Source organism: Sus scrofa, chromosome 1, assembly GCF_000003025.6.
Source record: "Sus scrofa isolate TJ Tabasco breed Duroc chromosome 1, Sscrofa11.1, whole genome shotgun sequence".
NCBI lineage: Eukaryota > Metazoa > Chordata > Mammalia > Artiodactyla > Suidae > Sus > Sus scrofa.
Window position 1 is genome coordinate 60,800,118 of NC_010443.5, and position 14,659 is coordinate 60,814,776.

Here is a 14,659-nt window from a genome sequence, read left to right on the forward strand (position 1 = left end):
TATTCTGATGATGAAAATCACCAAATCCTTTCTAAAACAAAAATACATTTTTAACATTCATTTCATGAGATCATACAGATTCTACCACTCCATCTCAATCTCGCTGAGCATTAGTTACTTCATTTTTATTTTTTTGGCCATGCCTGAGGTATGTAGATTGAACCCGCACCATAGCAGTACTGCAGGTGCAATGCCAGATCCTTAACCTGCTGCTCCACAAGAGAACTCCAATTAATTCATTTTTAAATTATGAAAATAATATCTATTAATCTCAGCACTCAATACATAATAGTTTGGCTCAATATTCTTAATTTAAGAAGTCAGGAAAAAGCCTGAACTCGTTTTTGAAAGTTTTCAAACCTAAAGGTTTAACTGATAATGTTTGATTAAGTATGAGATAATGTTTGTTTAAGTTCTAACTATTCATTAGAATATGAAAAAATATCATCTGAATTGTTTTATTATATTAGAAATTTCAAAGTAAATATCAAAAGATCAGTCTAAGTGAAAAACTACTAGAACATGTTTTTAACAGAAGATTTTAAATATTTAAATGTCAAAATATTAATGTAAAATGCTATAATGTTTTGGGGGCCACTGAATTTAGATATTCTCATTTTAAATCTTATATACTCCATTTTAAAGAGCAATAAAGAATAATGATATTAAGTTTACCACATCAAACCATGTGAAATGTTTTCAATTTATGATTTTTATGTCTATAATTCTATATAAATGATTTATATTTCAAATGTATTCAATATATACTTTATTATTTGAGATAGACTTAATGCTTGGTTTAAAAATATAACAAAATATTTTGAAAAAAGATTGCTTTTGAAAAACTTAATAAGCATTTGCTGATGAAAGGAATTTACCAATTTACTGTACCTTAAATGATCTAGAAAAATATTCTCCCAAAGTCAAATAACTCTTTCCTCAAAATTGTATTTTTTTAAAAAAAATCTTTCTAATAAAAGTTGAGGAAAGAAAATCCCATAATATTTTCTTTCTTCATTAATCTTTGTCTTTTGTCTTTTTAGGGATGCACTGGTGGCATATGGAGTTTCAGAGAGTTGGGGTCAAATCCAAACTATAGCCGCCAGCCTACACCACAGCCACAGCAACACCAGATCCGAGCTGTGTCTGTGACCTACACCACAGCTCACAACAAAGCCGGATCCTTAACCCACTGAGCGAGGCCAGGGATCAAACGTGCATTCTTGCTGATGCTAATCAGATTTGTTTCCTCTGAGCCATGAAGGAAACTCCCTGATATAATATTTTCAAGCTAATTTTTGCTTAGGATTTTGTGAGAACACTAGATTGGCAAGGAGAGGAGGAAGTAACAGCTGCCTGAACCTTGTGTCTGAGAAACATCAAGCGAAATCAAAAACTCAAAATACAGAAACACACCCCGAGGCTTCAACCTAGCTGAACAACCAGCAGTGGTACTCAAGCTATTCTAGCTTTGCACTCTTGGCAGTAAACTGGGACATGCATTCTAAGATACATCTGCTTATCTGTGATACACTATAGGCACATGTATTTTGTTATGTTTCTATGTTGCATTATAAAACATAAAATGACAAAGGGGATTCAAGATAATAGGGATGCTCTTTTTTTTTTTTTTTTTTTTTTTGGCCTTTTTAGGGCTGCACACTTGGCATATGGAAGTTCCCAGGCCAGCGGTTTTATTGGAGTTACAAATGCCTATTTCACAGCTATGGCAACTCCAGATCTGAGCCATGTCTGTGACCTGCACCACAGCTCACGGCAGTGCTAGATCCTTAACCCACTGAGCAAGGCCAGGGATAGAACCCGAATCCTCATGGATACTAGCTGGGCTCATTACCACTGAGCCACAATGGGAATTCCAGTGATGTTCTGTTTTTAAGCTGAGTACTAGATACTCAGTTTCAATCAATAGAGATATTCAACTGATTATTCCTATTAATAGTTCACATACACATTAAATATATTACTTAGTATGCTGGAATTATTTCACAAAAATAAAAAGAGATAACAGAAGTAAAAATAAATACTAGGTCAAAGATCTTCTTCCTGATTGGTAAGTTTTGAAATCATTGTTGAAAGGCAAGTAGCTTAAATTAACCCTGATTTTAAATCACCTTGCTCTGCCCCCCCCTGTGTACGACCTGGCTTAATTTGGGGGTTTCTGTTAAGGGACAGCTTTGACTGACATCTAGAATAGGATCATTTTGTGATTTAAAAATCAGCCAATGTTAATATACAATTGAACAAGTCCTGCTTCTGTTTCTGACTTCATCTTTTTAAAAATAAACCCAGTAAGTATTATAGAAACCAACTGAAGTCACAAGGGTCTAACATTGCAAAAGAAAACAGCAAATTTTAAATTATTATTCTGAATAGCCTTTACAAAGTACATACCTATACATTCACTTTAAACATAAAAACTATCTTGAACTAAATCCTCACCCCCAATATTGAAAAAAATATGCCAGAATTATAGAGAGTAAGAATCCAAACCAAAGGTGGTAATTACCTTCAAACATTTTACCTGTAGCTTCCTCTAGTGTAGCAACATCAAGCCTGGGACTGTAATTTCCATAACCAGCAGCAGTAAAAGCCCGAATCTGGAAAACATACACTGTTCCTGGCTTCAGGTTATTAATGGAGGCTGAGGTGGACTTGGTTTTTACTGTCGAGTAGGTCCGTTCCCTTTGATCCTAGAAACAATATATACAGGGAATATTTAATTGTGATTGCAACCAGGCGATTTGACAGCCTATTCTCGCAATTTATTTCAATTTGCTGCATTGTTTTCATAAAGGCTACATTGTACCCTGTGGAATATTGGAAAAGTGAATTGTTTCTAAGATAATATAAAATGTAAATGTGAACACATGCCTTTGTTCTATAAATTTCAAAGAGAACCAATTGTGTTAAAACATTTATGATGTTTTGAGCCTGTGCTTTGTGAGCAGAGGGCATAGTGGCAAGAACTATAGCCATAAATATAGTCAAATGTCCTTTGACCAAAACATAAGTACACTTGTAACATCTATAGTTTAGTAGAGGTCTTCCCTTCCCTTCATAATGTAGTTCTCTTAATATTGTTTCTGGAGTTCCCGTCATGGCGCAGTGGTTAACGAATCTGACTAGGAACCATGAGGTTGGGGGTTCGGTCCCCGCCCTTGCTCAGTGAGTTAACGATCCGGCGTTGCCGTGAGCTGTGGTGTAGGTTGCAGACACGGCTCGGATCCCGCGTTGCTGTGGCTCTGGCGTAGGCTGGTGGCTACAGCTCCGATTCAACCCCTGGCCTGGGAACCTCCATATGCCACGGGAGCGGCCCAAGAAATAGCAACAACAACAACAAAAGACAAAAGACAAAAAAAAAAAAAAAAAAAATATTGTTTCTGAATGTCATTCAGTAAGCAAAAAGCCATACGCTAAAAATGAAAGCTATCAAATCAAGAAATTTAGCTAACACCACCAGCATAGTGATATATCAATTGTTTTCATTAAAAACTGCATTTCTCACAGGACAAAGCCACTTTTACAAAATAGCATTTAATGAAACATATGAAATTAAAACTATCAATGTAAATGTTAAAGTTTTAAATATAAAAGTTAAAATATATAATTTATGATTTGACAATATTTTAAATATCTCAGTTCAATTTCACCATTTTTCAGATATGAAAACTGAGGCTTGTAGCATTTTTAAAAAATGTGTTGATCATGTTATATATGATAAGCTTAAGAATGAAACAATATAAAAATTCAAGATTACAAAATATACTGTTAAAATAATATTGAAATGAATAAATATTTAAAGCGTAGTTATATGATTCTATTTTTATGAAAAAAGTCATAAAAAACTACTCATCAAAATATACTTTTTTTTTTTTTTTGGCTATTTTAGGGCCACATTTGTGGCATATGGAGGTTCCCAGGCCACAGGTCAAATTGGAGCTACAGCTGCTGGCCTACACCACAGCCACAGCAACGCCAGATCCGAGCCACGTCTGCAGTCTATTCCACAGCTCATGGTAATGCTGGATCCTTGACCCACTAAGCGAGACCAGGGATTGAACCCGCAACCTCATGATTCCTAGTCGGATTTGTTTCCTCTGCACCACGACGGGAACTCCAAAATACACAATTTTAGGCAGGTTCTTACTTGTTCTATAATAAATACCTGTGCTCAACCATGTATGATAGTAAAACTATTCAGTGAAATCTTTAAATCTCTATCTGGTTTTTTGATTTACCTTCACAATGATATTTGCAAAATTGTAAATAAATATACTTGAACTGAACTGGGTTTAGTGAAGCCAATTTGTAATTGTTATCATTATAACTATTTATAAAAATGATAGTTGATATTATAAGTATATATATTTTTTCAAATAAGTGAACTAGGTATAACTGATATTAGATAACATAATGGTTTATATCCAGAACACAGGCTTACCTACATTATACTATAATAGTATTATCTGTAATATTGTTTTGTAATTTGTAATTTCAGTGAATGTAGATAGATTGCTTCTGTTATGCAAAACAGAAAAGTAACTATTTGAGCAAATTTATGCCAGAGTAAGGATTTGCAAAATATTGTGATGCATTGTGAGAAACTTTACTCTCACTTACCATCTAACTTATAATTTTAAAATGTATTTCATTGCCTTCGAAATGTGATGAAATTTCACCAGGGACTATACTGTCAGAGCTCACAGACATAACAAAACCAACACTAAAATCACATTTGATGAGACAAGAAATGTATCCCCTAGATAAAGTGAGGTATTTAAATTGTAACCTTGGCCACTGAACTTGTTAATTCATAATGGAGATAATGAGTAAAAATATTGTAAACTTAATCTGAATATTGAAACTAATTTTAAACTGTTTTTCCTTCAAAGGGAAAAAAAATTGTATCCTTTGCCAATGCACCCATTTAAATGATTCAATCATGTCAATTCAGTCCCCAAATTTTTTCCAAAGCTTTAGGTTTTTATTTTGAAATTCTGTTTAAATGGCTCAAAGGGTTATGTATATTATAGCACTTCAGTTACGTAAGTCAATAAGAGTAACACTATTATCATTACCACTAGTAATAATAATAGTTTCCATATTACAATCCTTGAACCAGGATTTCTTGTGAGGTAGAGTCTAGATAATAATTTGTGAACAAGGTGAGTCTGTCTGTCTATCTGCCAAAGATGGGTCAGAAATAAACACCTTCATACACAAAGATTTATCCCTATTCACTGCAATTTAGGCATCAGAGAGGATTAAAGGGGCAGCACGTGGGTTTTAGCCATGCTAGTTTTTCATGGAGAGACGGATGTAAAGAAGTGGTAACATAATTAGCATAATGTATATGAAATAAATTTTAGGAGGAATTTAAAGGAGTGAAATATCATCTTCTGATTCTGAAGTTTAGAGACATACTATGTATTTATTACAGAAGATTTTTTCAAATTACTAAATTATTTGAGGCCCCCATCATTATCACTGAAATCACAAACATAAAATAAATCCTCAAGGGCTCAAACAGGCACCCTAAAAGAACATTTTCAAAAACACATTGGGCTCTGTGGTTTCTGTAGTACTACAGAGCCTGCATCTAATTATTAGGACATCCACACTTGAATATATGAACATACTACTAGTGGAATATTTTCATTTGTGTAACACAAAAACCTAAACCACAGAAACCATCATTATGATAATGAACCTGAGATTCAGGGACATGGTTATTAAAAATGGCTAAAATTAACTACACATTTGGAAGTTGCTCCAAAGAGCTGATATAATGACCAGCCTTAGTCGACAGTGCAGTAGGATGACGTGAGACACACAGAACATGGTTGTACATCTCAGCTGTTCTTAGCACTTACTTTCTCGTAATACTTGATTTCATATTCGGTGATGACTCCATTGGGATGTTCTGGTTCCTGCCAGGAAAGCTCCACACTCCGCTGCAGTACTCTCTCCTTCATTACTCCGCTCACTTGCGAGGGAGCTGTTTGGACAAGATGTGTCAATAAACAATGAGAAAATTCACTGGATGCCTCAAATCAAATGTCACAACTGATCAGTCCCATGCTGTGCCAGTTTCATTAAGGTAAAAGAAAGCACCTTTTCATAGCTCACAATTCAGAAGCTAATGAATATTCAAATAGGACCTTATTACTGTTCATAAACCTTAATAGAAATTTAAATTAAAGTGCAAACAGCAGAAGATAGCATTGTTCAAGTTAGTGAAAAATGGAAATGATGGGGCTGAGAATGACAATTAAGCAAATGAATGCTAATTAAGGCTACAAAATATGATTTCAGATTAATCTCCAGTGATAAACTAAGTCCAAATATTTATTTCACATGCAATGGAAATACACTTTTTTAAAGAAAAAAATAATAATATAGTGCCAGAAAAAGTATGAAATGGCCACTTTTATCTTCAGTTAAAGGAGTCACACTTTAAAAAATATTTTTTTGTTTCATATGTGTGTGCGTGTGTGTGTGCCGTGTGTGTGTGTGTGTGTGCGTGCGCACGCGAGTGCGTGTGCATGTGGGTGTGTTCCCAAAAAATTTTAATTAACCTTGAAAAAAATTTAGACTTCATTACATCAAGATGCAAGAAAATGCTAAGGCTTCTGTTACTTAAATATGTACATGAACACACACATACACACACACACACATCTATATATACACACACACACACAGACTCTTGCACATGTAATTTATACCTGTGTAACCTAGGCTTCAAGCTTTGATAGAAGCAATTCGAGCTACAATTTTGCTCTCTTTCTACACAGATAATAATATGCTTAGAGTTCTTTCATCCTAATTAGTGCCATATACTCTTTTTGGTAGCTAAGACTGTGGAATGTAGCAAACTAATTTGCTCTGTCTAATTTGCTCAGTGATGATTAACTAGTTGTCTTCTCTGTCTAAATGAGTAGCTGCACTGGCTTGGCTGAATTTCAGTGGGGTCATTATGTTTCATGTATCATGCTCTATCTCATTCCGTAAAATATTTTCAGGCTGTTAATTTAATTTTCAGATGTCCAAAATTGTTAATAATCCTGCTGACAGAAAAGCAATTATATGGGGCTAAAGCTGTTTAAGCAAGCTTCTGATGTTTATCCCTTTGGCTTTATTTTGTTTCTTCTACTTCTTAATATTTCCTTATATCAATGTCTAGAAAAAACATTTTTCACTGCTTTCTTGCTTTGCAATTTTGAGGGAAGAATGTGGAAGATGCATGACTTCCATTTCCTCTCAGATTACTAACAAAAGCATAACCAGGGCAGATTAAGTGGAACAACTTTCCCTTTAGGGGGATGCAGCTAAAGTACTCAACAGACTGTGTTTACAGACTAACTGCGTTTCTGTTATGGTTTCAATGCAGCCAGTTTCTAATAAAAAATCTTTCTGCCACAACTTTTAAAACCTGAATATATGCAGTGAAGAAGAATTTGTTTCTAAAGTGATTCGTCTCTCCGCCCAGAATATATTTAGCATCTCAGCCAACTGTGTGGCTCCAGAACCTGTTTCCCCAAGCCTAAGCCCAACTAACTAATGGTGAGGTGAGTTTCTACTTAGCCATCAATCTCTAATAGTCTGACTTACTTAAAGCCATTCATAAAATCTGTATTTTAACTTTAGTAGAAAACAGAATGCAGCACAGGTGAGAATACAGCTACAAAAAAAAAAAAAAAGATATAAATTACTCAGTAAGGCTGCTGGATATTCGATTAGGGTTTAGAACATGATGTGTGCCATTCGGAAATAGGTTAGATGGAAATAGATTAGAGCACTAGTAGGTGCCAATCTCTAGGACTCCTTTAAACAACACACTTTTCTTAATGTGATTTTCAGTGTAGCCAAACTATAAAACACTTTCTGTAGTTTCTATCTCTACATAGTAAGGTGAAAGAGGCAAGAGACACTGAATTCTCCAAGTAATGGAGGAGACGGGCTATAAATGTGCCTCATTTAGTTTCTGATATGTTGCAGCAAGATCTAAGTATTAGAATGAGATTTTATTTCTGCAAGTTACACATTAGCATTTATTATTTAATCTTAGAATATAATTTTTACCAATAAATGATGGTAATTGGGGACTGGGGGGAAAGATTCCAAAAAACATATTTGAAATACACAGTATTCTGAAACTCCTATCACAATGCTAGCAGTGCTACAATGTATTTTTACTCTTTTGTACAAGGAACCACATCTGTAAGTGACCATACTCCTGATTTCCTATGTATGTCATATTTTTTGTATTTATCCCTTGCTGATACTGTATCAAGTCACATACTTGAGAGTAAGAGACAGAAGTGCTAGCACATGGCTCTGGAGAATAGATAAATTGCATGATAGGAAAAATCTTTCCCTATCTTATGTCCTTCAAGCACAACATTTTGGTACAAAAAAATTGATATTTGCCCTTGAGTTTCAATATCTCAGGCCTTGAAGATACACAACTCACAGGATATATAGTTTATAAACAAAAGCATCTCTAAGTAATCTAACAGTCATTATTTTCAGATAAAGTTATACATACATAAAATAAAACTGAAGTGGTATGAGGTACTTTAATCTTAAAACATTGATTTCCATGATTAATATATTTGATCAACTAAATTAATCACACTGTAACAATTTCACTAAGAGTATGACCTTTATACCAAAATATTAAGTTAACTACAATCTGAAATTCATTAAAAAATTAATTTATTTTTTATTGACATATAGTTGATTTACACTATCATGTTAATTTCAGGAACACAGCAATTCAGCAAAAGTGTATATATCTATATTTATCTATATCTATCTATATATATACATACTAAATCATATATGTACTAAAGAACCAATAAGATACTATGACATTTAAATTATAATTTTCATAATTATCAAAGTGAAATAAAAATCTTTTGTAACTGGAACTGATGTGAAGCTAATAAATAATAACCAACAATAATAAATTCTTGGCTATGGAAAATGTAGGAAAACAAATACAGAGAGGGGAGATTTTCAACATGAATTTGTAGTAGGGTTTCTAATAAATGATTAACAGATTAATTTCTCACATAAGTTTCTAGAAATACTCAAATATAAAAATTAATTTCAACTTTAGAAACAGATGCAACATTTTAAAGATTTTTAGGACTTACTGGGGACATATTTGGAGTCTATACAAATGACAGTGAAAGATGATCTTAGGAAATATAGAAAATGGTTTCCATAGTTCAAAGTGGTAAATCTCAACAGCCTAAAAACAAAGTTGATAAAGTTGATGCAACAAGAAAGCAGAAGTCTAATATCAGGCTAAAATGTAAATTTGTGGGCTTGGATTGTTAGTATGAAGCTTTGAATTTAAAAATAGTCAAAAAGAATGGTGGGTTTATGTACAGACCTGAACCAATCAACATTTTACAGATTTTGAGCTTTAGCTACTCATGCATGATCTACTTTCTAGTTAAAATGCAAGTACAACAAATAAATTTAAATTACAAGATAGAATGTACTCATAAGGGCTCCATTCCTCCCCTCAGAAATGTTAAGCTTACCTATATAGATGTAAAATTTTCCTAGTGAGGAAAAAGACAATTTAAAAATATACTCCATCATAGGACATCAGCTATGGTGTAGGTCACAGACATGGCCCAGATCCTGTGTTGCCATGGCTGTGGCGTAGGCTAGCAGCTGCAGCTCCCATTTGACCCCTACCCTGCGAACTTCCATTTGCCATGATTGCAGCCCTAAATAATTAATTAATTTAATTAAATTAAAATATACTATGGTGCTCCAAAGTCCATATTCTAATCTTTGGAATGTATGAATTTGCAACATACAAGGTGAAAGGGACACTGTAGATGTAATTAAGGTTACAGACTTTACAACAAAGATATTATCTTGGACTTCTGCCAATGGGTCCAATCTAATCACATCAGCCCTTATGAGCAGAGAGGTTTCTCCAGTCAGGGTTAGACAGATGTTGTGAAAGGAGAAACCAGAGAGATCTGAAGTATGTGAGAAGGAATCAACCTTCCATTTGCTGGAGGGGCCACATGGCAAATACAAGTTATGATGGTAGCCTTTAAAGATCAAAGACACGCCCTGGGTGACAGGGACAGAGAAATGGTGACCTTCATTCTACAAGCACAAAGACCTGGAATTCTGACAGCAACATCAATGAGATTGGAAGGAGATCTTCCCCAGTGTCCCTAGATAACAGTCCAGACAGTCTGACAACCTAATTTCAGCCCATGAGGCTGACAGTTGAAACTCTTGTTGAGCCCCACTGCACCCAGACTTCTAATCCACAGACCTGGGAGATAAGTGAGTATTGTATTGAAGTTTTTGAGGAAACTATTTATGGTAGCAATAGAAAACTAATATATAGAGTAAAGACAAAAAGTGATTTACTGGAATTTTAACAAAGTCTGTGAAAAAGGGTTAGGGATAGGATAGTTTAATAATCATTATGTCAAAATTTATGTTGAAGTCAAAGAATTTTGATCCTGATTATGACTCAAAACACAAGGAAAAGAATTCTCCATTATACACCCGGAAGAAACTTTTTTTTTTTTTTTTTTTAATGGAAGAACTTCAATGAAGTTCATGACTGATTTTGGATTTGAAAAGTGATTTATTTACACTACTCATTATTTTCACTACACTTAAATGCTCTCAATGAATTTCCACAAAGAATGATGAGTGGAAAAATAATACTTATATTTCTAAACACTACAATGATGAAAGATGGGTCAACAGGTATGAAATGACCTTTTACTACACATCTTGAGTTGTTACATCCATTGACAGTTGTTAGATTTCCACTAGGTAAATATACAAAGTGAAAATGAAGAAATCTTTAGAACAAATTAAATATAATAATAGAATTAATAGTCTTTTATTGAACACTCTTGTTGCTATATGGTATGGAGTTCATTTTTAGTAATCCTTTGAAATAACAATGTGTGCATTATTAGGAGTTCGGCAATTTATAATGCACAACTTTTAGCATTCTTACTCTTCCCCACACGTGTTTCATTTTTGCACTATGACACAAAAATATAAAAATACATATAAATTTATTATATGATCCAGTGGAGTATCATGTAACATATCAATCCAATTTCTAGGGTATGTAGGAATATTTAAAAATTCTAACATGTTTTCACTAAATTTCAATTTCCTGACTATGGAAAAAAGGTCAGTAAAAATAAAATGAGCAATAAACACAAAATTTTATCTAAAAAATAAAGCACAGGGATTAAGAGAAATTTTGCTGCAATTATGAGCAGTCCATCAGCAACAGGTACCTGTCAAATTATTTTTGGTTGGAGAGAAGCATGATTTGTGGCTAAAACAAACATAAATTTCATTCTATAATAAGTAGTTGAAAAAGATCAGTGGAAAATGAGTTGATCTTTTTCAAAATTAAATTATGCTATTTGCATTACTCTCTACTTCACATACCAATTAGGATAATGAAGTTTTATTCAAAATGTAAAATACACAATATAATATATAAGATATATGTATGGGTTCCTAAATACATTTAAGAATAATTACTGAAAAGAAACCTGAACAGGAGCTAAAAAAGAAGATCTCAAAGTTCTGTAAAAAGTGAATATGATATTGAACTGACAAAGCTGGAAAAAGGAAACATCCTGATTGAGGTGCCAGTCAAGTATATTTGTGAGTAAAGTAAATATAGTTTCAGTAGGAGAATGAAACACTTCACAGGAATAACAGACATCACTACTCCATGATTAGATCAACTAAGAATGGTCATGTTCTTTAAAGCAACACTCACAACAGCTTTGTAAAAATGATCTGATAATACATGTTCTGGAAATAAAGTTTTCTCTGTCATCATCAGATAATTAGTAACCAACTGGGCACTAAGATGATTAGATTCCAGGGCTCTCTATAATAAATGCTGGCAAATGTTAGGTTTTTTAATAGTGACTGGTTTTACTCAATTTCAATAATTTAGAAATGACCAATTTCCATAATTTATACACTCTATTTTATATATACCAGCTAAAAAGAAAGACATTAAGGTTAAGTCATTTAGAAGGAACATAGCATTTAAAAAAATAAAAATAGGAAGAGGATCAATAATACCCATTCTTTTAAAAATATTAGTATATATTAAGTTGAGAGAAATACTCAGATGAAGTAATCTCTTCTATTTTGGGTGGCATGGAAATTAATATTTTGATTCCTAAAAAAACACCCACACTTTCACATGTGGTCTCTCAAGAAATCTGACTCCATCTCTAATTTTCCATGAATCCAGAGCTAAAGGCTACCTTATTTATAAGGTCAACCATGTGACCACAGCCTTACTTTAATGATGGATTATTACAGAAATGATTTATCGGCAAGTATGGAATAGCTAGAGCCCACAATCAGACCTTTTCAAAAATAAAAATAAACCCTTAAACAAAATGATATATATGAATGTGTATATACACACTTGTTAATGACCAAAACTTTTACATGTCATCAGAATAACCTTTTCGGTTGTGTACATTTTCTTTGACCTTGTAATATATTTTATTATAAAGAATCATGTATTTCAATAACAAAAATAATGTAATGTCAGTTGACAATTTGTGAAATGTTAATTTAGTCCAAATCCATGTGTTATGGATATCTTTCACTATAATTTTCATAGTTATCTATCACATTCTTTACAACATGAATATTCTTTCCGTTAAATTTATATTAAAGACTGTCTAAATTATTTTTTGATATACTGTGACTATATTTCCTTACTCTATGTACATGAATGTAGTATCTCATTTAGGTAAAAATTTTAATTTATATGCTATTATATATAACATGAAAAACATAATTCTTAAATTTTATAATAATATATATATTAATATTTGTGCATATAGTTATGTGGCTAAGTAAGCTCATTAGTTCCTCTTCCTAAATATATAATGTTGAAAATACTGTTCTGTACAATACAATAATATTCTGAAAATCCAAAGATTCAGTTCACTTTTCAAAAGCAGTATTGCATTTGTTAAATATGAAGGTTGTTTATTAAGAGGAATGTTGTCAATAAGAAGAATATTTAAAAAAGAAGAAACATGAGATTTGCCTTACAGCAGTGCATTAATAATACACATTCTTAATAAATCATATTTTCCCATTAGAATGAAACTTATATTACTGAATATCAACAGTGTGCTTATTACTATGTGACTACACTGCATTTTTGACCTCCCAATCCTTTTCCAGTGCACCAGCACTTCTCATCATCATAAAATGAGTATAATGTACTACAACCAAAATCTTTAAAATCAAACCATAAAAATTGTGTTTATCACATATAGTGATACAATTTCACCAAATGTTTGTTTCACATGTGTGAGTGTTTATGTAGGAATTATACCAGGTTACAGATATACAATGAACATCTGTGAATTACTTTTAAATAAATACATTAAAAAATTTTGAAAGCCATTTAATTACATGATATATAATTAAGAGTGTATCTACTTATAAAGAATGTTTAAAGTGATACAATACAAAACATAATACAGCAAAAGTAAGTGTGACATTTCCCTGTTACACTATTTTTCACTCTATCCTCTGTCCTTGATAATGGTCAAAGAGAATGGCCAATTTCAGTATATTCTGGCTGCTATCAGGTTCATATTTTTTCCACTTTATGGTTTCTTTTCATTTTCTTTTTCCTCTTTGTGTTTTATATTCAAGTATGAATTATTTTTCACTGAATTTTTTCTAGGCCTAAAACTCATATGTATCCAAACAAAACTATTTTCCTACATATTATCTAACAATAGGGTTTTGTGGGTTTTTTTGTTTTTGTTTTTTGTTTTTGTTTTTGTTTTTTTGCAGATATTGTTCTTCATTGGTGGATTTATCTTTTTAAAATTTTTTTCTGGAAATCATCATTCTGGTTCTCCTCACAATTAATTTGATTTTAATGTTCCACTCTATTACAATTTAAATTATTCAAGAGGGAAAAGAAGAAAGGAAGGAAGAAGAGGAAAAGGAGAAGAAGGAGGTGCAGAAAAAGAAGGAAACATAAAGTTATCTCAAAACTCACTAAAATTACCTCATTTAAAATGTGCAATTAATAAATGTTATTCCAAGTGCTCCAGGTACTCTAATATATTTCATCTCCAAAGTGCATAAATGTAAGATATTCACATGGCTTAATAATAAGTTCTCAACACCAGTCAAGATTTATTACTTTATTTCAAGAACCTACTACAAACTAAGCACTTAGTTTAACAGAGTCTGCTAAATACATTTCAACTAGAACTGCAGCTTATATTTTAAAGTTGTTGCTACTGTCTAGGAAGTTAGGCAAAAATGAAAACTGCATTAAATTTCCTAAACCTGTAAAACGTCAATGGTGCAAGGTGGCATTAATTTACTAAATCATGTTTTAGTACCAAGAAAAAATTAGTGTCCTAAAGTAGTCAATTAATACAGAGAGTCACTTTTTTTTTTTAGCTACATACATGGCATACGGAAGTTCCAGGACCAGGAATCCAATCAGAGCAACAGCTGCAACATATGCCAGATCCTTAACTCACTGCTCAGGGCTGAGGATCAAACCTACTCCCCTGCAGTGACCCAAGAC

General features: G+C 32.8%; 1 protein-coding gene across 6 annotated transcripts in view; it reads right to left on the reverse strand.

Moving 5' to 3' along the window:
* The window catches only part of EPHA7 (EPH receptor A7), a 172,526-nt gene that overhangs the window by 28,551 nt on the left and 129,316 nt on the right, over positions 1 to 14,659 (reverse strand). For 3 of the 6 annotated variants that reach the window (XM_021090161.1, XM_005659302.3, XM_021090181.1), the window contains exons 6-7: positions 5,895 to 6,019; positions 2,543 to 2,711 (exon numbers count right to left, since the gene is read on the reverse strand). In XM_021090161.1, the coding sequence (XP_020945820.1) occupies positions 2,543 to 2,711; positions 5,895 to 6,019 (294 nt within the window). Of the gene's footprint in view, positions 1 to 2,527; positions 2,712 to 5,894; positions 6,020 to 14,659 lie in introns of all 6 variants that reach the window. The other 3 variants (XM_005659300.3, XM_003480289.4, XM_005659303.3) reach the window with 1 other exon arrangement.